This window comes from Thamnophis sirtalis, unplaced genomic scaffold, assembly GCF_051295495.1.
Source record: "Thamnophis sirtalis isolate CommonGarterSnake01/CBP01778 unplaced genomic scaffold, rThaSir2_p1.2 scaffold_12, whole genome shotgun sequence".
Classification (NCBI taxonomy): Eukaryota; Metazoa; Chordata; class Lepidosauria; order Squamata; family Natricidae; genus Thamnophis; species Thamnophis sirtalis.
This window is the reverse complement of record NW_028261392.1, coordinates 1-24,237: the sequence shown is the minus strand read 5'-3', so window position 1 is coordinate 24,237 and position 24,237 is coordinate 1. Positions and strand designations below refer to the sequence as shown.

The following is a 24,237-nucleotide window of genomic DNA, read 5'->3' as shown; positions in this document are numbered from 1 at the left end:
GCCGTTTTTAAACATCAAACTTTTTGCACGTGGCACCTAAAGCGATAACCAAAATCCTATAATGCTAATTTATGCAAATGAATCCTCCATACACCTAACGATGAAGTAATAAAACATATTAAAACGATATAAACAAAACAGCGCCTGCGATATACTTTCGCAGTACGAAACGCTTCCCTCTCTTGTTGAAAGATAAAAATTTTAAGGGCTGCTGCTCCTTCTTTCGCCACAAGATGGCGCTGTTGTCTGTAAACTCACCTGCAATAGGCAAACTGCTCAGAAATTCTCCAAACCAATAAAGCTCTTCCATTGCATTGTGCCTTTTGAACTTTCTTGTTCTTTTAGAAGAAATTGTGTGGATCTGTTGCATATTGTATTTCATTTTATTTTTAAAAATTCTTTTTTAAAGGCCAAATTATTTTTGAGCCCAAATTGAAGAACCCATGAGGGGACTTAATTCGGGGTGAAATTTCATGCTTAAAATGGTATTTCTTGCTGTTCATAAAAATCAAGCTTTTTGCACCCAGAGGAAAACTCCTGACCCTGCGGTTATAAAAATGGATGCTTTGGAGGCAAAACATTCAACCCTACAAAGAGTACCAAGGGTGCGTTTCCAAAATATTTAAAAGAAATAGACATTTAAAAGATTTACAGAGACCAGTTCCTGCTAGATTGACTTTCGCTGTACGAAACGCTTCCCTGCTCTTCTTGAAAGATAAAAAATTTAAGGGCTGCTGTTCCTTCTTTCGCCACGAGACGGCGATGTTGTCTGTAAACTCACCTGCGATAGGCAAACTGCTCTGCAATTCTCCAAACTGATAAACCTTTTCCGTTGCGTTTTGGCTTTTGAATTTTCTGGTTCTAGTAGCAAAAATTGTGCAGATCTGTTGCATATTGTATTTCTTGTTGTTTTTACAAATCAAGCTTTTTGCACCCAGAGGAGGAAAAGTCCTGACCCCGTACTCAGAAAAACGGGTCCTTTGGAGACCATTTTTTTTTTACCCCAAATTGAAAAACCCATGAGAGGACTTGATTCGGGGTGCAATTTCATGCTTAAAAATGGTATTTCTTGCTCTTTTTAAAAATTGAGTTTTTTTACCCACAAGAGGTGCAAAATTCTCATTGCCTTGCCTTGGGCCCTTGTGGGCCAGGAAGACCTGGTAGCCTGCTTCTGCCTGCCCTCCAACCCTCCCAGGGGCTGCCCGTTGGTCCGATTGTTCTTGCGTTGGCCCCGTGTGTCAACGCTCCAAGTAATGCACCGATGGAAAGCAGAATTCTGAGAAAGATCGATCGGAAGGTTTATTGGATACATCGTGTTGGTACAAGTAGTGAAAACCAACTCTGAAAGTTCCTGCCGTTTTTCAGCTAATTTTAGAATTTGGAATTTAATAAAATTTGTATGCCGCCCACTCCCATGTAAAGTGAAGTGAAACTTCCCCCCTTTCTCCCCATTTTCCAATCGAGGTGCCGGGTGTCTGCTTGATTGCTCCGCTCCGCTTTTTTACTCCGCTTTTGACTATAAAGCCCCATCTATGTATTTCCTACCCCTCCCTGTCCGTTCTTCTGCCCTGTAGCAACCCTGAAGCCTGCAAAGTGGTCTCAAACCAAAATCACTTCAGGGTTGGCACCCAGCAAGTCCGGTGTAGCCTGCCCTCTGCCTGGCTTCCCAGCCTCCCCGGACCTGAAGCTCGTGCTTCTAACCGTCACAAGCAGAGGTGGGATTTAACCAGTTAAGACCCTAACCCGCCCCTAAGGGGATTGCCATTCCTCGGCTGATTTCCTTCCCAAGCTGCATTCCGAAAGGTAAGTATTCTCTAAAGTGTGCACGCAGTGAGCTGGTTGTTAAACTGGTAGGAGACCACACCTGCTCAGCTCTGTTTCCATGGGAGGCCCTCCGCTCCAAGAAGGTTCTGCCCAAGTACAATAGAATCCTATCCCCATCAAAGGAGTCTCTGGCCAGCCAGTCTGGCCTATGCACTCTTTCCATGCTCAAGGGACGCAGGGTGCATTAGTCTCTTTTCTCTGTCCTGAGTGAGCAAAAGGGCCCCTGTGATTCTTTCCCTTGTCCAACTACATTGCTATCCTTTGGAACAAATTTCACATCTGCAACAAAAACATAAGGGGGGTGGGGGGAACGCTGCAAATCCATTCTACAGGCATTTCCAATTCGACAATACGGTTTTCTAGTCCAAAATGGAAGAAATCATTCATATGAATTATTTTCTCTTTTCTTGGCCATCCAATCCCGGATGTCATCTCCGCCGTCCGTTTCTCTCGGGCTTGATCAACGTTTGCGGATCAAAATATCCCAGCTATCCTTCCAACGTAGAGCCTGCAACTCGGATTTCGAGAGTGCTGGTTCTCCGTAGGTGAGTGGGCGGAAGGTGTGGTACGTCAGGTAGACGGAAGAAATCCAGGCCGCCACCAAAGCACTGTGCATGCTCTTGTAAAGCCTGGATCTGTCCAACAGAGAGACAAGCATAAAAAAGGAGGATAAGACTCTAGAAAGAATGCAGGGAAGAGCAACCGAGATTATTCAGGAGGCTAAAACGGCTCCTCTTTTATTCCCTATGGGAGGGGCCGTTCATTGTCCACCTGTGACCTTGCCCCAAAGTCCGCCCCCGTTCTTTAGCTGTTCCCTTCTCCTGGCAGCTCTGCATGCGCGCATTGGGAACAGGCTCCGGTTGTTCTTCTGCCTCAGTGCTGTCTTTGAAGGCACCTGATCTCTACCAGATGGCCTGAGCCCCCTCTCTGCCTTTCATGCAGAGCCCTCATCAGAGCCTTTCCCAGGACTGGCCCGGGTTCATCCTTGACCTCCTCATTGTCTGAGTCTGCCACCGGCTACGCTAGAGGGCCACAACACCAGCTGTCCTACCTGCAAAGGAAGTCGCTGGTGTGCTGCAGAACAACGGGGATCAGAAGAATTTGGAAAGTGACAGCGGGCAGGTAATGGTAAAGAAAGAGGTTCTTCTCCATCAGGAAGAAAGGCAGGTAGTTCATGGCCCATCCGCCTACGCAGATCCCTCCAGCCAGGAGCCACTGCTGCCAAGTCTCTGCAGAGGAGCGGGACGGGGAAATGGGCAAGTCAGTTTCTCAGCCTGACAAAATGCCAGGACGGGACAGAGAGTAGAACGAGAAATGAACTTAGGGGCATTTTACCACCTTTCAGGTAAGATGGGTGCAAGAAGCCTGGCACTCCTCAAGAGTCAGCGTGTCCATCAAAAGACACACTGATCTACCGCCGGGCATGGGATTCTACCGGTCCAGACAGGTTCAGGTGAACCGGTAGCTACGACTATCAGCTCAGCTGGGAGAAAACTGCTTTGTTCTGACTTTCAGCTGGGCGGATGCAAAGCGAACCGGTTGTTACACCGGTAGGATCACAGCCCTGGCTACAACCGGCCTGCGGACCACCCTGCCTCAGAACCCAAATCAACCACACAGCCGAATGGAGATGGCACCCACCCTCAACCAACTCATGCAATTGTACACACACACACACACACACAGCAGTTCACCTCCCAATGGGCCTGACCTGAGATAATCTGAAATAAATTAGTAGAGGTTCTCCTGCGTCAGCAGGGGGCTGGACTAGAAGACCTCCCGCGTCCCTTCCGGGATTAAAGCCATTTTTTGGGTTGGAGAAACAGACCTCAAAGGCTTCAACCCTGTGCGACAGGTCTAGGCCAACCCAATTAAGGGGTTTAGGATAGAAGATCGAGATGGGGTTGGAGGTCCCAGACCTTCAGGGATATCCCGGATATTCCGCCGCCGCCGGAGCAGGTACCCGAGGAACAAAATCACATAGACGATGGTGGCTACGTTGGCCGATGTCCAGTTGACGAGGTTGCCCAGAAGGTGAATCTGAGCCTGGCCAAGAAAGATCGAGAAGATGCTTTGAGTTGTGTTTTGCGATCTTCTGACAGGCCAAATCCATGGAGAAGCCAGCTTCCCTTTAACAACTGTGTTACTAACTGAACAACGGCAGTGATTTGCTTAGTGGCAAGATAGGTCTCAAAATGAGGTAGAGCTCACTTCACAAATCGCCTTGCTTAGCAGCGGCAATTTTGGCCTCGGTTATGGTTGTTAATCGGGGACTTGCCTGTATGCCTAAAAAGTCAGAGGGATATGGACTGCTGAAATTCTCTCTGGGGCAAAGGGAGAGCTGGAGATTGCCCACATGTATTCCAGAAAACATAATTTCTAAAGTCCACATAAAAATCCAGTAAAATCACCCCTGAGCTGGAATGGAACCAGTAAGCAATGTTGGTCTCCAGGGTGATCCAATCTAAGGGAGATGAGCTGTATTTATGTTCCGTGTCCTCGTTTTTCAGGGTAAGGATCTTCCACTAGAACAAAACACAAGAATTGGGAATTCTGGATATCAATGCAAGCTATGAGTGATGCAGCCCCTAATTCAAAATGTCGCTTGAAGTCTACAATCCCCAAGTTGTGAAACCGGCTGGCAGCATTTACACAACACGCTTAACGTTCTGGTGTGTTTAGGGGCTGTAGCTTGGGGGGGGGCGCTCTGCCTGGTTCAGCTTGCCACCTCACCGGCATCCTGCCATCAAGGGATGGAAGGGAGAGAAAGGATGGAAGCGCAATAAAGCTGTGTGTGTACATGATGGGAAATTGGAAGTGGAGAGGGATTGACAAAAATCAATAAATGGAACTTCAATTCCCAGAATCCCCTAGACGAGCACAGCTGCTGCTGAGAATTGTGGGAAATGAAGTCCACCCTGTGACTTTATTGTAGGCTGACTTTCTGGCCCTTTCTCTCACCTGCAGTTCCGTGAACTTGGCAACAAATGTGAGATTCTGGCTGATGTTGATCTGAGTGGGGAGATGCAATTCCACCTCTCTCTCTTTTTGCTCATGGCCTGCAAAAGATTAAAATGAGAGAGATCTGAAAAAACAGGATGGTTGGGGCAAAACCATTTGGGTCAAGCCCTTGACTTACAAGAGTTCATTTTATGACCGTTTGAAGTTACAACAGCACTGAAAAAAGCGACTTATGATTGCTTTTTATACTTATGACCATTGCTGCGTCTCCGTGCAAATTCAAACACTTGGCAACTGGCATGTTGTGGTGTCCCGGGGGCCACGTGGTGCCCTTTTGCAACCTTCCGATGAGCAAAAGCAACAGGGAAATCAGATTCACTCAAGGACCAGGTTATTAACTTATCCACCGCAGTGATTCACTTAACAACCATGGCAGGAAATGTCGCAAAATAGGGGAAAACTCACTTAACAACAGTCTCATTTGGCAACAGGAATTTTTTAAGGCTCAATTGTGGCCATTAAGTCGAGGTCAATTTCTCCAGGTATGGACTGAGTGGGGGGGAAAAACAAAGTCTTTCCAGAACTTTGAATGGGGAGGGAATCTTGATTCGCGTACAGAGGTTTTCCTAAAACAGGGGTCAGCAATCTGTGGCTCTGGAGCCACATGTGGCTCTTTCATCCCTCTGCTGCGGCGCCATGTTGCTCAAAATATACGTCACAACCTCGTGTGTGTGATACCTACCGGCATGCGATGTACTGAGCTTTTCCACCCCCAGTAGGCCAACCACAGATAAATCCAAGAAAAGAAGAGTTTCGGGAGAAAACAGAACCTCTAGTTTTGTGGCCGCTCAGGAAATAATCAGGCACGGGAAGGGTTTTGTGGCTCCCGGTGTTTTCTTTTCTGTGGGAAATGGGTCCAAATGGCTCTTTGAGTGTTTAAGGTTGCTGACCCCATCCTAAAAACTAACTTTTCCCATAACGGTGTTCTTCCACGTTCCACAACATGCTTTGATGGTACCCCTTGGAGATCTTCTCGCCAATCACCTCCAGTTGTCGGTACCCCCACTCGGGAAGAGAGGCTCCGCTGAGCTGGAGGGGAGAAAAAGAAGGGAATGGTTTAAAAAAAGAAAGAAAAAAAGAGGTTTAAAATGCCAAACCAGGCTTCAAGAGGTTGAAAGATCTGAGAGATCTTTGTCTGAAATGGTATAGAGTAGTTGGACTAGAAGACCTCTAAGGTCCCTTCCGACTCTTATCCCAACTCTTACTCTGACTACATGCCTTCTCTGTAACATTGCCTGCAAGAAACACCAAAGGTTGAGACTCCAAGCCTACTCACTCACCTTTAACACGGCCGACGTGTTGACGTGGACCAGTCTGACTTCGGACAGGATCGTTTTCCAAATCTCATTATCCGAGTCGCGGTTCACAATTTCCTGTGTGTTTGAAAGAGACGCTTCCTGATGCTGCAGTTTGGCTGCTAATACTCTGCCTTCATTGCTCCTACCACGTCATCGAGTTTCAGCATCTGATATTGTCAGAGTTCCAAATAGCATCCAAAAGTAAATCAGAGGCCGAGGCAAAGTTCCCATTGATGAAGAGAGCCATGTTGGCACATTTGGGAAAATCCAAATCTGAAAGCTTCCCGGTTTTCCCCACCCAGTTGAAAGTTCAAGATCTTGCCCCCACACCCAGCAGCCCATCTTCCACTGCCATGCTGGCAGTTCTACCCATCCCGGTCAGGTGCAGAGGTACAGAGACAAAGGATGACCTTGGCTTTCTAGAAATAATTTTGTTATGGCTACATAGCATCTCACTCCTTACAATCCCCCCTCCCATTTTCCCACAATACAAAATGCCTAGTAGAATATTAGAAAGTGTGGCAGGCCAAAGATCCAAAGGAAAAGAAGGCTGCAGGCAGGCCTGCCAGATATATAACTAGATTAGGAAAGGGGTTAAGAGCCAGGATAGTGCTATGATGGCGCAGTGGTTAGAATACGGCATTGCAGGCTAACTCTGTCAACTGCCAGCAGTTCAAGGTGGACTCAGCCTTCCGTCCTTCCGAGGTGGATAAAATGAGGACCCAGATTGTTGGGGACAAGATGCTGACTCTATGAACCACTTAAAGATGGCTGTGAAATCAGTATGATATTGCTGTGTTTATTTATTTATTTATTTTTTAGTTCCACTTTAAATCCAATGCTTTTAAATTCTACAGCCTGCCACTTACCACCCTCCAGAGATTCTGAGCGGGCATGGAAATGTTGTAATCGATGTAACAGGATACCTCTTGGGAATGCGGGCTGAGGGGTGCAGCCACGTCATGCCTGCAGAGTAGAGAAAGCAACGGAAAAGAATACTTGGAGCTCATGGTCGGACTGTGGAGTCCCTGGTGCTCTCTGTAGTGGTTGGTTTTCTTGGCAGATGTTTCATTACCCAACTAGTTAACATCACCATAGTTAGAAGGGAGTGGGATGGAGGGAGGGAGGGAAAGAGGGAGGGAGGGAGGGAGGGAGGGAGGAAGGAAGGAAGGAAGGAAGGAAGGAAGGAATAGCAATAGCAGTTAGACTTATATACCGCTTCATAGGGCTTTCAGCCCTCTCTAAGCGGTTTACAGAGTCAGCGTATCGCCCCCACAGTCTGGGTCCTCATTTCACCCACCTCGGAAGGATGGAAGGCTGTCAACCTTGAGCCAGTGGGATTTGAATCGCTGAACTGCAGATAGCAGTCAGTTGAAGTGGCCTGCAGTACTGCACTCTAACCACTGCGCCACCTCGGCTCTTAAGGAAGGAAGGAAGGAAGGAAGGAAGGAAGGAAGGAAGGAAGGAAGGAAGGAAGGAAGGAAGGAAGGAAGAGGATGAGTTCCTCGGTGCTCTCTGAGCTTGGTTGTTTTCTTGCATTTCATTAGGTAACATCATCAGTGCTAGGAGAACACATATTGCAGCCAGAAAACAGGATTAAAACTTCTTAATTGCACAACACAACCCGTCCTAGCTAAGGGTCAAAACGCTAGAGAATTCCTAGAATCCTTGCACTCAGACAAGTCTCACCTGATTCCAGGGAAATTAGGCAGAATCTCTTTCAAGGCTTTTGCCCAGCCCGCTATAGAGTTGAGGGCTAAGCTATTCTTATCTGACTCTTCCCTTGGCAGCATCTCTGGATGCCGCCTCCAAGGACATTCCCACATACCATTAACAGCCGTTTCGAGATGACACGCAGCTAGAAGCCAAAGAAGAAACAACTTACGTGTTGAGGTAACGGGTTGTGATTCCATGGACCAGCTGCACAATGTTGCCGTGCCGCACAGGCCGTGGCGGGTTGCTAGCGACCAAATGTTGCCTGTTTGGGAGAGGCAGAAAAAACAACGGCTGGAATCATCAATATCAAAGCGTAAGGTTCCCCTCGCACATATATGGCAGTCGGTCCCGACTCTAGGGGGCGATGGTGCTCATCTCCGTTTCAAAGCCAGAGAGCCAGCGCTGTCTGAAGACGTCTCCGTGGTCATGTGGCCGGCATGACTCAACGCTGAAGGTGCACGGAACACTGTTCCCTTCCCACAAAAGATGGTCCCTATTTTTCTACTTGCATTTTTACCTGCTTTCGAACTGCTAGGTTGGCAGAAGCTGGGACAAGTCACGGGAGCTCACTCCGTTATGGGGTGTTAGGGATTTGAAATGCCAATCTTTCTGACTGACAAGCTCAGGGCCACTGAGCCACTGTGTCCCTTCAAATATATATTAAATTTGATATATCAAAGTATATCAACCCATTGTGGCTGTAATGTGATCATTTATTCCTTTTTATTATCTGAGTTACTTCGCCCTTTTATTGGTATTATTATTATTTCCTCTGTCGCCTTGCAAATATACTGAGTACAGCTGTCATCTGCATTTAATGGCCCAATGGCTCCACCTTGTGAGGTGGAGTCTGGGCAATTGAGTAGAGTTAGCAGTGTGTTTTACTGGCCAGATGCCCTTCCTGTCGCCAATGAGGAGTTTTGTTCAGCAGATACATTTTTGGTGTGCCCAGAGAGAGAAATACCTGCCTCCAACTAGGATCGAACTCGCAGCCTCCTGATTGTCACACTTGGCCAAATAAAATACAGGTAATCCTCGACTTACTATCATAACTGAGCCCAAAATTTATATTGCTAAGCGAGAAATTTGTGAAGTGAGTTTTGTCCCATTTTACGACCTTTCGTGCCACCGTGGTTTTAAGTGAATCACTGCAGCTGTTCAGTTAGCAACAGGGATGGTAAGTTAATCTCGCTTCCCCACTGACTTTGCCTGGGTAATCACGGGACCGTCATAAGTGAGAGTCAGCTGCCAAGCATCTGAATTTTGATCATATAACCACGGGGACGCTGCAGCGGTCATAAGTTTGAAAAACTGTCGTTGACTTTTTTTCAGTATCTTGTAACTTCGAACAATCACTAAATGAACTGTTGTAAGTGGAGGACTAAATGAAGAGGCTCACCTTCCAGGATCCTTGATGATCCACCAGTTATTCACATCCTTAAAAGGATAGCAGGTCACCTGTTGCTGATGGGAACTGCCCCGCCCGTTTTCATATCTGGGGAAGACACAGAGGAAATGGGACTTAATTGCAGAAAAAAAGGAACACAAGATAATCCGAAAGGCTCTTTTAGGTCACAGGGAAAATAATATTTGTTTTCTGCATTTAATAGGAAGAGAAGACACAGATATCAGCCCTTTGAGGAGCGCAGGATCAGAAAAAAAAGGAGAGAGAAATTTGATGCTCTCTGAGCTTGGTGAAGTTTGGTCTTCTTCTGGGAGCCGGGCCCTTTGCCAAACTGGCCATCATCAGGCAGATAAATATAAACAACATGTACATATCATTCAAAAGAGACAATAAGCCAAAAAAGAGAGCAAATTAACAAGAAAACCACCAAGCAATTAACACCAAGATTAATATTAGATTAACGATCAAGATGTGGTGGCTAAGAGGCTGAGCTTGTCAATCAGAAAGGTTGGTGGTTTGAATCCCTAGGGCCGTGTAACAGAGTGAGCTCCCGTGACTTGTCCCAGCTTCTGCCAACCTGGAAGTTCGAAAGCAAAGAATGCAAGTAGAAAAACAGGAACCACCTTTGGTGGGAAGGGAACAGTCTTCCATGAGCCTTGGGCGTTGACTCCTGCCGGCCACATGACCACGGAGACGTCTTTGGACAGCCCCGGCTCTTGGGCTTTGAAACGGAGATGAGCACCGCCTCCTAGAGTCAGGAACGACTGGCACACATGTGTGAGGGGAACCTTTATCTTTACTTAACAATCAAGAAGCAAACAAGGACCCCACCGTCCTCCTCCTCCTCTCCACAAACCCCACACCCATTCTAGCGCTGATGATGTTCCTTAGTCGGGTAATGAAACATCTGCAAGAAAACCTCCCGTCTCACCTGATGGGGTAGGTATTCCGGTGGGAGTGAAGCCAACACGGTAACGGTTTCCCCAAGATATTCCTCAAAGTAATCTGGGAACCATAAGCCACTTCCAAGGGCTGCCCCTGAGTGATACGAGAAAGACCTCCCTAAAAACACACACACACACACACAGTTTGTTACGCAATCTGGAAAAAACCATCAGCATATTTTTTTAAAAAAAAATAACATTTACAGATCCTACTGATTCTGCATATAGTCCTTGACTTAGGAGTTCATATTAGTGACCATTCAAAGTTCAACCCCAATGAAAATGGGGTGTTCTGACTGTTTTTCACACTTACGAGCATGGCAGCAACCTCACGGTCCCGTGATCAAAATTCGAAAGTTTGGCAATTGACACGGACTTATGACTGTAGCGGTGACCTGGGGACACTTTAGCGACCTTCAATGGAGAAGCCAGACTGACTTAACAATGTGTCACTAAGTGAACAATGTCAGTGATTCAGTTAACAACTATGGCAAGAAAGGTCGCAAAACAGGGCGGATGTCTCTCTTAACAAACAGAAAGGTTGGGTTCGATTCTGGCCATGTTGAAGTCTACCTGTATAGAAATGAGTAAATCCCAATAAATAAAAAAAGGAAGCAGGAAGAGCAGATAAAGTCCAGCACGGGGTGGAGAGAAGGAAGGGAGGAAGAAAGGAAGAAAGAAAAAGAAAGAGAGGAAGGGAAGAAATAGAAAGGGAGAGAGGGAAGAAAGAAAGGGTGGGAGGAAAGGAGAAAAGAAAGAAAGAAAAAAGATGGTAGGAAGGAAGGAAAGAAAGAAAGAAAGAAAGAAAGAAAGAAAGAAAAGGAAGGAAGAAGAACAGGGAAGGAAAGAAAAGAAATGGAAAGAATAGGGAAGGAAGGGAAGACTCCAAAATTTCTCCACTTTTAACCGATTAGCCCCAGATGCAGCTCGGTCTCACCTCTAAACTAGCTTGAAAGGCGCTGCTCATGATTTGATCGTGGGGGCCGGATCGGCACAGCAAAATCAAATGGATGTAGAAAAATGAGAGATAGAGAGCGATGGGGAGGATCAGGAGAGCTAAACTCCGGGCCAGAAAATGGCAGAGTAGAGAGACCTAAAATGGAAAAGGCAGAAGTTTGTCACGTTTGTCCTAATGTGTTTTCTCAACGAAAGATTGCCGGATGAGGCTAAATAATAATCCTAATTTGTCTTAATAAGGCTAAAATAACTCACTCTAAATAATCTGAGCCCTAAAACTTTAACAGGTGTGTGTCTCTGTGTGTTAGACATATGAGGAGAAGGGCTTCTTGTTTAAGCTTAAATCAATTAAAATTTTATTTTATTCCCTTTGCTCTGCCTTTGTTATGTTTAGAAATAATTCAAGTGCCTGCATGTGCCTGATACTCTTTCCTCTTCCTATTTTCCCCATAACAACCACCCTGTGAGGTGGGTTCGGCTGAGAGAGAGAGAGGGAATGGCTGAAAGTCACCCAGGCAGCTTTCATGCCTAAAGCAGGACTAGAACTCACAGTCTCCTGGTTTAATACACCAGCACTTTCACTACTAGACTGAACTGGCTCTCCAATCATTCATTCATTCAATTAATCAATCGATCAGACACTATGATTCTGCCTATCAAATTTACATGGTAACCAATCTCACACAAGGTAACTCTAGGCAGCATACCGAAAAACATGAATTAATTCCAAATAGATACTTATGACAGAGACATGTATTCATGATCATTTGATGTTATGTTTCATTCATTTAACCATCATAAATGTTTAGGTTTTTCCCCACTAAAAATAAAATCTATCAACCAGTCTCTTTGTCTTCTATCATCTCCTCCTCTCTCCCTCCTTCTCTATCTATCATCTATCTATCTATCTATCTATCTATCTATCTATCTATCTATCTATCTATCTATCTATCTATCTATCTATCTATCTTTTCTTTCTTTCTTCTATCTAATCTCCCTACCCCCTCTCTCTATCTAACCTTACCTACCTACCTACCTATCTGTTCTGACCCCCCTTCTCCGTTCAGAAACGAAAGCCAAAAGCCACGTAACTCAAAAGGTTTCTTTTAATCAGTCCCGGCTCTTCCTGGCTGCAAGCCCAAAATAAACAAAGATAATAGCTCTGGCAAAAGTCCTATAACTCATAACAAAATGCAAACCCGGCTTCTCTTATCTCAAAACCACTTATCCATGTTGGCTTCTGTCGGGTTGTGAACAAGACCCACCAGGCCGTGGCACCAGCAGACCCTTTTATCAGCAGGAGGGGATCTTGATCAGCTGTTCGCAATCACCTCCTGTAGTTACTCCTTTGTCCTTTACGCTGAGTAGACCTACGCCTGCATGCATCCTGATACAACTCCCCAATACTTTCAGGAACATTCCCTTTGATCCAATGCTCTGCCGCCACCTGGTGGCCAACCAGTCTTTCCTTGCCCTGCTTGGAGTCGACACCCTGTCCAGGGTCCTCCACCTCCTCCAAGGCCGACTCATAAGACCCCTCGCTGTCGGAGTCTGGCGACAGCTCTAACAGCTCCTGCCGGGCCACAACACCTATCTATCTAATCTCCCTCCCCACCCCCTTCTATCTAACCTTATCTACCTATCTATCTATCATTGATGGATATGGCACCTCTATGTTAGAGAGCCTTGCCTCTAACTTACCAATATTCACAATTTTGCAATCAAACAGGTATGGGAAAGCACATTCCTTGCAACCTTGACTGAACACGTCCCAAGAAAAACTGTTGTGTAAAACTAAAACCCACGGATTCTGAAATCCAAAGTTCTCCAGAAGGTGAGATCAACTCCCACCACCTCAGAGCGACTACATCTCATTTCACACTCCGACGTACGTTGGACAAGGAGCGATCTCCAACCAGTTGCCAGGAATGGATCCCTGCCAGGCTCAGAATGAGGAGGTAAGTGAAGAGGCCCATGTATTTCACCCTGCGAAGCAAGCAGGAAATGTCAACCCAACCGAGCCAATTGGAAGGAGAAGGTAAGGAGGAGAACATGTAGACAACCCTTGATGGGCCCAGAAGGGAAAGGGGAGATTGCCAGAAGATCTAAGACAGGTGTCCAACTTTTAAGCAACTTTAAGACTTGTGGACTTCAACTCCAGAATTCCCCAGCCAACATAGGGAATTCTGGGAGTTGAAGTCCACGAGTGTTAAAGTCATCTCAAGAAGCGGCTAAGATGCTTATGAACAAAGCAGTTATCAAATATCTTAGCAGACCATCAGGAGATAAGCTTACCCAACTGCACAGGAACAGGAGACCCCTGTTAGTAACAGCCAAATCCACCACCTGGCAGAAAAAGGGCTTAAAAAGAAAAGAAAAACATATTTACTCACAGGCCAGCCTTATGACATTCCAGACAACTGCAGGCATTCAATTAAGATTTGTGACAAGAAAGGTTATGGGCAAAATTCACTTAATAACTGTCTTGCTTAGTGACAGAAATATCAGGCTCAATTGTGGCTGTAAACTGAGGAATAATCTGTATGTTATGTACTACAAAAAAAAACCACAGAAAAGTTTTAAGCCCAGTTTTGTTGCAGAATTCATCCGCATCTTGGTTTGGCTGAGGTGTAAACCACCATTTATAAACCATGTTAGTCTGGGTCCCCTTAGCGTAAATGCAGAAGACACTTTATTGCTTGGCCTGACTTGGAGAACTTTTAATGTTTAAGTGCAAACAATAATGGAACATTAAAGCCATTTTTTTTTACCTCTGTTTGTGACTGTTGTGAAACTTCAGATAAGATAAAACTGCCAGCAGGATGAAAAATATTAAAATGGACTCCAGCAGCATCAACCTGGATTGAGTAATTAGTGAATTTTCTGTGGAAACACAAAAGGAAAAATAAGAAATTGTTCCCCCTGCCCATACAGAGGGGTCTCCAACTTCGGACTTATGGACTTCAGCTCCCACAATTCCTCGGCCACGGCTGGCTGAGGAATTCTAAGGACTGAAGTCCGTAAAGTGGCCAAGGTTGGGGGACCCCAGTTACAGCAAAAAATAGAAAGATAAGGACAGGAGTGGGATTTAGCCAGTTTGTCCAACCGGTTGTTGAAAGGACCAACAACTATGATAAGGATGGCATCAACAGAGGATTGAAAGGAACGAGATCTTATTTACCAAGTAAAATCAGGACCGCAGCACCCAGGGCAACGAAATGGGTGAAATGCAACTCAACCAGGATTTGGTACGCCAAGGGGACGCATAAGCCACCAGCTATGGCTGGTAGCAGCCGCAAAGCCCAGATGGGCACATTGGAGCTGTATTCTAGGATAGAATAAAGACGAAAATCAGAACCGTCCTAAAATGCAGGCATAGCGATAGCACTTAGACTTATATACTGCTTCACGGTGCTTAACAACCCTCTCTAACCAGTTTACAGAGTCAGCCTTTTGCCCCCAGCAATCCAGGTCCTCGTTTTACCGACATTGGAAAGAGAGAAGGCCGAATCAACCTTGAGCCTGGTGAGATTCGATCTGCCAAATTGCAGGCAGATGACAGCCAGCAGAAGTACCGCACTCTAACCATTTTGCCTTTAGCATTATAAAGGTAAAGGTTCTCCTCACATATATGTGCTAGTTGTTCCCGACTCTAGGGGGTGGTGCTCACCTCCATTTTAAAGCCGAAGAGCCAGCGCTGTCCGAAGACGTCTCTGTGGTCATGTGGCCGCATGACTCAACACCAAAGGCGCACGGAACACTATTACCTTCCCACCAAAGGTGGTTCCTATTTTTCTACTTGCATTTTTTATGTGCTTTCAAACTGCTAGGTTGGCAGAAGCTGGGACGGGTCACGAGAGCTCACTCTGCTACGTGTCACTAGGGATTCGAACCGCCAAACTACCAACCTTTCTGATCAACGAGTTCAGCATCTTAGTCACTGAGCCACCACATCCCTAGCATTATAGTTTCCTTTATTTCACCACCTCTAGTTTGAACAGGTGGCCATGTCTTTATCAATGTTTAACTGCAGGGTGAATCATAAACCACTTTACCTGCTCCTATCCTGTTCCACAGAAAATTTCCATCAAATCCCCCTAAATAACCTGAAAAAGAAGGGAAAGAGAAAAATAAATTTTCCAGGTCACGGAACCTAAACTTAAATTAAAGATCTGACTGCATCTCTATGTTTTTTTCAGCAATACATTGATTTCCTTCCCCAATTTCTCCATCTAGACACCACACACATCTTGTAAATTTTTACAAACGCAGTAATTAGTTCAACTCTTTATTATTTGAATTGACATATAGCCCCGATGTTCCACTGCCATGGATTTTGGGCGCCGCACAACAAAAATAAAAATATGTAGAAAATAGATAATACATAAAACCGCACAAACCTTTCATACTAAAAATGATTGAAGCAAGGGTCCTAAAATATTAGAATACATTAAACTCCTGCCCAGGAACAAAGCTTGACCCACAAATTGTGAAATTCAGGTATTATGACTAACAAAAAGGAGGAGAGGAAGATAACCCTGAAAGAAAGAATGGGAGCTCCATTATATAAAACCCTTAATCATGGCAGGAATGTCATAGCCTCGGGGCTCAAGTTTTGACTACCATATTTTTCAGAGTATAAGACACACTTTTTCCCCCTCAAAAAAGAGGCTGAAAATCTGGGTGCGTCTGAATATAGCATTTTTGGCCTCCTGAAACCCTGCACCCTTCGCCAAAATGGCCGTGCATAGATTGTAGGTGGCTTATTATTATTCCAATTCCCGACAGTACAGAGTGGGGAGAGGTGCCTTAATTTATTATTGCAGGATGCATTCTTTGAAAATTTGCATACCTCCGAGAGCAAAAAGCATGTGGCCGAACGGCGGCCCGCTATCATCTATGAAAAATATCCGCTTCATGTACAAGGAGAGGAACTGGCCGTAGTAAACTTCATCAAAACTGGAATAATACAATAAAATAAAATTTTTAAAGAGAGAGAGAGAGAGAGATTTCTCATCAAACCCTTCAAATAATTGGATTTGTCACCCCAACAGAGAAACTCACCGGATTTCAATTCCAAAACAAAAAGCATTACGGTTACAGAGAGTTATTGACGTTATTGCCACAATTGAGTATGTCGCCAAGTGAGAAATTTGCTAAGTGAGCTTTGCACCCCTTTATGACTATTCCTGCTCACTGCCGTTAAGTGAATCACTGCAGGTTTTAAATTGAGAACTCAGGTTGTTAACTGAATCTGGTTTTCCCAATGGACTTTGCTTGCCGTAATGTCATAAAAAGGGAATACGTGGTCACAGGAGCCACTGCAACCGTCACAAATGTGAATCAGCGGCCAATCCTCTGGATTTTGATCACATGAGCATGTTGGAGTGCTGTAACTGTCGTTTACTGTGAAAAATGGTGGTAACCGAATCACTGCTGTTGTCAAATTAGTAACATGGTTTTTTAAAGTGATTTCACTTAACATCTGAGATGCCAAGTAAGGTCACAAAATGAGGCAAAACTGACTTTTAGCAACTGTCTCTTCCTCGGCAGCTGAAGTTTTGGGTGAAATTACGTCTGTAAGTAGCAAACTATCTTGCATAACAGAAGCACAATGTAGCATGAAGCCAAATTTAGCAGTTTAGTTCTATTCATCCATTCAGCTACAATTCCATCTGAGCTCCATTGTGCACCATGACAACTTGATTAATGTTAATCTCAATTTGTTTTCAAGGGCTTTTTCACACACCAAAAGCTGGACTGAATAATAAATAGTTTTATGTGTCTAGATTAAAAGATTGTAAAAACGCAACGGTGAGGTTTCCGCAGACAGTCTTTATAAACAGAGAGAAAAGTTTCATTTTAATTCCCGGAAAAGCCATTGTCGATATGGACATTTTTGGTCTACTAAATCTATGGTATCCCCATATATTGGAATATGTTTTTTTTTCAGAAAAGTTTTTATTTTCTTACATAAAATTATAGGCATACATTCACATAATTATTATTCTTTTTTTACATTCATCATTCTTATGCATTTGACATTCCATTTACAGGATTAAAGCATAATGTTTGGGTTGCTTAGTTTACCATCCCTCGCCTGTTTTGAAACCACCTTATTTTTCCTTTCTTTTCTCCCTCCCTCCCTTCTTCACTTTCTTCCTTCTTTCTCTCCTTTCCCTTCCTTCTTCTCTTACCTCTCCCCTACTCCTCTCTTCCTCTTCCCCTTCCCACCCTTTCTTCTTCTCTGTCTCTTCCTTTTGTCTTCCTCTCCTTACCTCTATCTTCCTTCCTTCCCTCCTCTCCTCTCCTCCTCTCTCCCTTTCTTCTTCTATTGTTGTAGGTGCCTCTTCCAGCTCTTATTTTTTATTTTCTTGGGGTGGCATTTCTCCAAAGCCAAAATAACTGGGTATCATTTCTTGTTCCCTTTCCTTCTCAAATCTATCCTGATTATCTCCCCCCTCCCCCGTTTTGTATCTTACTTTTGAATATATACTTATATACTAGTATTTTCTTTTCTATTCCCCCCCCCCTTTGACCCCTGCGTATCCTCTAGTTTCCAGGAATATGTTTACTTACACTACAGCTCTGGGATAGGATAGAGCCCACAGCCGGCTGACCAATCCAACCACAGTCAAAACCACCAGATTGACATTGATTTCCACCGAAAAGACAATTGGCTGCTTTAAGAATCCGAGCATTTTTCAGAATAACCTGCGAGCATCTAAAAAAAATTTTAAAAAGGAAAATCGGTCCCATTCAGAAAAAAATAAAAATCTGGCATACTCTCAAAACTGTTGGAAAAGTTATGCTATTCAGACCAGTCAGCCATCCACAGACACAGAGAGATAAAGATATTTCACCATCATTGAAAAGAAACAATAAAAAAATAAGGAAAGAAAAAGACCAAAACACATCCTCTCCAGCTGCCCATGCTTAGATAATCAGGGATTAACTCCAGCCTATCAAGCAAACAATAGTATCTTAACTGAGGAATTATCAAGGAGAAAACCACACTTGCAAGGCAAACTACCGTATATATACAAGAGATCAAACCCCGCACTCACTAACATTGGTGATGTAACCTAGTAGGTTCACGAAAAGTCTGCAATGAAACAACCAAGCGCAGAGGGCAGCAAGGAGCCCAATTTAACCATGAGCTACAGGAATAGGTGGCCCAAAATGCCAAATGCAATCTAAATATTTGGCTGCTTGAGCGACAAGCCATAAGAATAATAACAGGGGAGAGTGGCAGTATCTGGGAGACAGCAGAAGAGAAAACACTGGAGAAGATAACAAATCAGAAAGATATGCAATGCCTTTAACCCCATCCAACCACAACATCTGCCTTTCCTGGGTCCTTGATACGTGGATACAGATACAGATACAGAGTAACTAGGTTGGAAGGGACCTTGGAGGTCTTCTAGTCCAACCTCCAGCGCATGCAGAAGACCCAATACCATTCTGAACAAATGGTTGTTTCATCCCTTCTTAAAAGCTTTCAGTGATGGAGCAGTTATTATTGAAAGTGTGTTTACGAATATTCCATTGGCTGCAAAACTGATGCAAATCCTACTATTCAGATACATTTTGTATCCTTCTCTTACTCCTCCTTTTATCCTTCCTCCATTCCCACTCCTTTTCAGCACTTATGACATTACCTGGTTCGGTAATGAAACGTCTGCAAGAAAACAACCAAACTCAAAGAGCACCAAGGACCCCACACTCTTCCCCCCCTCCACCTCTCCCCCCAAACCCTTCTCCTTTTCAGAACTGGTGACATGAATGCCAGATCCAGTCCAAACACAGTTCTAGGCTGCATCAACTGAGGGATAGAATCAAGATCACGTGAAGGTTTAATACCACTTTATAAGGCCTTGGTAAGGCCACACTTGGAATACTGCATTCAGTTTTGGTCGCCATGACGTAGAAAAGATGCTGAGACTCTAGAAAAAGTGCAGAGAAGAGCAACAAAGGATTAGGGGACTGGAGGTTAAAACATAAGAACAGTTGCAGGAACTGGGTATGTCTAGTTTAATTAAAAGAAGGACTGGGGAGACACGATAGCAATCTTCCAATATCTCTGGGCTGCCACAAACAAGAGGGAGTCAAGCTATTCCCCAAAGCACCCAAGGGCAGGACAAGAAGCAACTGGTGGAAACTCATCAAGGAGAGAAACAATTTAGAACTAAGGAGAAATTTCCCGACAGTGAGGACAATTAATCAATGAAACAACTTGCCTCCAGAAGTTCTGAATGCTCCAACACTGGAAGTTTTTAAGAAGAGATTGGACAATTCATTTGTGTCTGAAGTGTTGTAGGGTTTCCTGCCTAAGCAGGGGGTTGGACTAGAAGACCTCAAAGGTCCCTTCCAACTTTGTTATTCTATTCTATTCTGTTCTATCTAGCTGACTGAACGACCAACCACAATATGAAGCCAAATACCCACCAGTCCATATATCGTGCGACAATGCCTGTTAAAACACTACACAGCAGCATTGGAGCGTGCAAAGTTGCACTCTCTCCAGCAATTAATTCTCACTGCAACCATCTTTTGCACCAACCCGTTCTTCTTTTGCACTCCGGCTGGCTATGCATGCCTGGAAAAAAAGATTGTCTATAAATCTTATCAATAATAATACCCGGGGGTTTGCTTTCACTTTCTTTCCGATTATTTCGAGAAACTTACCCGATCCCTTCTGCTTCTGGCTCGCCTGCTTGGTTCAATCGCCTTAATTTCTCCCCGCCCCCTCCCTTTTCCTAGAATGAGCTCGCCTTCGTTCCTGTGTTCAGGCGGCGGATATGGGATATACCAATGATGGGGGGGGGGAGAAAGGAGGCGAACATGTAGTCCGCTCTACTCCTCTACTGTGCAGAAGGCAGGACCGGAGGTGACATCACGGACCCAGACGGTTGCCATAGGAACAAGAAACCATAGAGGAGCCCATGGGCTCTCGCCCCCGCCCCCAATAGTCTAACCAGTTGCAACCTGGTTGGTTTCCTGGGCAACTACAGTCCCCAGAATTCCTAGTTTCACACATCTCCCACCGCAAATCTATTTCCATTACCCAATTTCTGCCGTTGTTTACAGCGGAGCAAATGATCACCTAATAAAGTGGTCCTCATTAAATTTCTTTTAAAATTATTTTTCTCTTCTGCAGGTATCACATTCGTCATAGTGAAATCTGGCTTTGCACTATGTTGATTGCATTCCTTGCAGTGATGTATGGCAACAGGATAAACAGAATGCAAATTGTTGAATTAAGAGGGGCAGTCGAATAGATGTCCTAAGGCACCTTCATCCCTACAATTCCTAAATAGCGGCAGGGTGGTCTAGTGCGGAAAAAACTTTTTATTTGGAACGTTGAGGGTTCCATACTACGTAGGGAATCGTGTCCCCTCGTGGGTTTTTCAATTTGGGCTCAAAAGATGTTTTGGCCCCAAAGCCCCCATTTTTCTGACCGCAGGGTCAGGATTTTTCCTCCTCTGGGTGCAAAAAGCTTGATTTGTAAAAAAAAAAAAAGCAAGAAATACAATACGCAACACATCCGCACAATTTTTGCTAGTAGAGCCAGAAAATGCAAAAGGCACAATGCAAAGGAAGAGGTTTATCGGTTCGGAGAATTCCAGAGCAGTTTGCCTATTGCAGGTGAGTTTACGGACAACATCGCCGTTTTGTGGTGAAAGAAGGAGCAGCAGCCCTTAAAATTTTTATCTTTCAAGAAGAGCAGGGAAGCGTTTCGTACGTCGAAAGTCGATATCGCAGGTGCTATTGCATTGAAATCTTTTTAATGGTACGTTGCCCTTTGGAAATGCCCCTTCGGCACTCTCTTTCCCGCTCATATTTTTTAACCACATTCATTTACATCGATTGGCTGCTTCGGAAATCCCTCCCTCGGATTGGCTGATTGACTTCTACCCCCCCCCCCACCTCCGAGGGGGACGTGAGCACGCTGCAGAAGCAGGAGCAGTCGACGCCGCCACGTGTCTCCCTCTTGCGTCCTGAGGTAATTCTAGCGGAGGCATAGCACCTGTGGTAATTTTATTTCTTAAAGTTAGTTTTTAGGAGTAAAAATACTCTTAGGAGTAAACTACGCTTAGGAGCAAAACGCCAGAAATGGCTGAGGCAATATCTCTGCATCTTATTTAAAGTACTCCAAATTACCACAGCTCACCTATGGCGAGTTACCTCACTCAGTCCCAGGAAAAGTGTTTTTCCCTCAGGGAAAGGAGGCAAACTTCTGGGCGCTGAATTGTTTTTTAGCCAAGTATTTAGGGAGTAAAATAAAATATTGGCGGAGCCTGAGGTTATTAACTAAAATTGCTTCAGGTCCAGGAACTGACCTATGTTTCTTGCTGGAAGCTAAACTCCCAGGGCCTGAGGCAACGTTAAGTTCCTGGTTCTTGGAGAGTAAGAGAAACTCCAGGGGCTGGAGGCCATATCTTTGGGAACAGTAGAAAAACGTGGTCTGAGGTATTCTCAAGGGCACAACGTTCCAATTCATTGTATCTTGCTTGTTTCACTGATAGGATAAAGCGCATAAAAGCTCCTTTGTCAAATTGTCGAATTAGTTTTCTAGTCTTTGAGCACCAGGTGGGCATTTGGTGACGTTGATTTTTTAATTTATTTCAGAGGCACTCACTGAGTAAAATCAGTCAAACTGAAGACATCAAAGGTAAGTCATTGGTTTTATTAATTATCCAGCGTTACATTTAGCCAAGAAGCCTGATAGATACTATTGGCAACATGAGGTTTATTATGGCAAAGACCATATATGTATAAAAACAGGCACGAATTGGATAAATGTATCTAAAACATACACTTTTTTGCAATCTTTTTTATTTTTAAACAAAAAACAATATAAAAGGATGATCTCATCCATTACATACAGCATGTCGTTTGGTTACAAGTGTTTTTGCATCCATATTCTCAATTACATTTACAATCACAGATTTTTCATCTAACTAAACGCCTCACTTTCATTGTACAACATATATTCAATTACAATTAATATTTTTTTTCAATAAACCTAATTCCCTTACATTCTTGATTGTCTGTTTAATAATAATATACCTTTATATAATCACAGATCCCGATATGAAAGAGATTTACCAACCCTTTATATTTGTATATCACTCTTTTCAATTACGTATAAGCCCACCAATCAACTATCAAGTATGTTTATGTTCATTATTGTCCTTGTACATCAAACCTTCAAACAAAGATGTCATTCCTTCGTTTTTCAACAAGGTATTCTAAATAGTCACTTCATATATAACCAATTTTTAATTACTTCCTTATTGAAATTATTTATCAACAACAAGATATCTTTATAATATATTATTAGGGTTATACATTATATCACCAATCCTCTATCAAGTATACATAAATTCATTGTTATCCTTATCCATTTTAAAACAAACAGTTCTAAAGTATTCAATTCATATGTGTATCATTGTTAATCTATTTCACAGCATAATTTTATTATCACTTAGCTCCTTCAGTAAAAACATAAGTAAAACATTTTTCATTTCCAGCTTTTTTGCCCCGAGCCACTGATAAAACAAATCCCATATCTTATAAAATGGCTCGTCTTTTTGATCTCCAATTTCAAATCTCAATTTACTCATTTCAGCACACTCCATTAATTTTTGAATAACTTCTTATTTTGGTATTGTTTCATTTTTCTAGTTTTTGCAAATACAATTGTAGCTGCTGGTAGAACCTTTACAATTAAATATTTTAAGTCTTTGTTATAGATTTCTGGTATAATTCCCAATAAAAAGACCTCTGGTTTAAATCTATGTGTTTGTGTATTTTTTCTCAAACCACAGGGTTTAGGGGGTGTAGGGGTTAGGGGGTTTAGGGTCTAGGGGGTTTAGGGTTTAGGGGGTGTAGGGTGCGTAGGGTGTAGGATGCGTAGGGTGTAGGGTGCGTAGGGAGTAGGGTGCGTAGGGTGTAGGGTGCATAGGGTGTAGGGTGCGTGTTAGGGTTAGGGTTAGGGTGCGGATTAGGGTGCGGGTGCGGGTTAGGGTGCGGGTTAGGGTTAGGGTTAGGGTATGGGTTAGGGTGCGGGTTAGGGTGCGGGTTAGGGTTAGGGTGCGGGTTAGGGTTAGGGTTAGGGTGCGGGTTAGGGTGCGGGTTAGGGTTAGGGTGCGTGTTAGGGTTAGGGTGCGTGTTAGGGTTAGGGTTAGGGTGCGTGTTAGGGTTAGGGTTAGGGTGCGTGTTAGGGTTAGGGTGCGTGTTAGGGTTAGGGTGCGTGTTAGGGTTAGGGTTAGGGTTAGGGTGCGTGTTAGGGTTAGGGTTAGGGTGCGTGTTAGGGTTAGGGTGCGTGTTAGGGTTAGGGTGCGTGTTAGGGTTAGGGTGCGTGTTAGGGTTAGGGTTAGGGTGCGTGTTAGGGTTAGGGTTAGGGTTAGGGTTAGGGTTAGGGTTAGGGTGCGTGTTAGGGTGCGGGTTAGGGTTAGGGTTAGGGTTAGGGTTAGGGTTAGGGTTAGGGTGCGTGTTAGGGTTAGGGTTAGGGTTAGGGTGCGTGTTAGGGTTAGGGTTAGGGTGCGTGTTAGGGTTAGGGTGCGTGTTAGGGTTAGGGTGCGTGTTAGGGTTAGGGTGCGTGTTAGGGTTAGGGTTAGGGTGCGTGTTAGGGTTAGGGTTAGGGTTAGGGTTAGGGTTAGGGTTCGGGTGCGTGTTAGGGTGCGTGTTAGGGTGCGTCTTAGGGTGCGTGTTAGGGTGCGTGTTAGGGTTAGGGTGCGTGTTAGGGTTAGGGTGCGTGTTAGGGTTAGGGTGCGGGTTAGGGTTAGGGTGCGGGTTAGGGTGCGGGTTAGGGTTAGGGTGCGGGTTAGGTGGCGTGGTGCGTGTTAGGGTGCGTGTTAGGGTGCGTGTTAGGGTGCGTGTTAGGGTTAGGGTTAGGGTTAGGGTTAGGGTTAGGTTAGGGTTAGGGTTAGGGTTAGGGTTAGGGTTAGGGTTAGGGTTAGGGTTAGGGTTAGGGTTAGGGTTAGGGTTAGGGTTAGGGTTAGGGTTAGGGTTAGGGTTAGGGTTAGGGTTAGGGTTAGGGTTAGGGTTAGGGTTAGGGTTAGGG

General features: G+C 44.4%; 1 protein-coding gene across 2 annotated transcripts; it reads right to left on the bottom strand.

Annotated features, from left to right (window-relative positions):
* Positions 1-1,274: 1,274 nt before the first annotated feature.
* On the bottom strand, positions 1,275-20,018 carry POMT1 (protein O-mannosyltransferase 1). 2 transcript variants are annotated; one of them, XM_087726233.1, is made up of 20 exons: positions 19,854-20,018; positions 17,745-17,889; positions 16,018-16,124; positions 15,221-15,271; positions 14,347-14,493; positions 13,937-14,048; positions 13,461-13,526; positions 13,058-13,151; positions 11,146-11,301; positions 10,196-10,326; positions 9,259-9,354; positions 8,029-8,121; positions 7,013-7,109; positions 6,126-6,218; positions 5,754-5,874; positions 4,786-4,883; positions 4,236-4,349; positions 3,744-3,870; positions 2,876-3,053; positions 1,275-2,459 (listed from the first exon to the last, which is right to left on the bottom strand). In XM_087726233.1, the coding sequence occupies exons 2-20, from the start codon at positions 17,864-17,866 to the stop codon at positions 2,285-2,287; spliced, it is 2,178 nt and encodes a 725-aa protein (XP_087582359.1). In that variant the 5' UTR covers positions 17,867-17,889; positions 19,854-20,018; the 3' UTR covers positions 1,275-2,284. The 2 variants fall into 2 exon arrangements, with proteins under 2 accessions (XP_087582359.1, XP_087582360.1); XM_087726234.1 differs by lacking the exon at positions 19,854-20,018 and adding an exon at positions 19,614-19,753.
* Between the last annotated feature and the right edge of the window lie 4,219 nt (positions 20,019-24,237).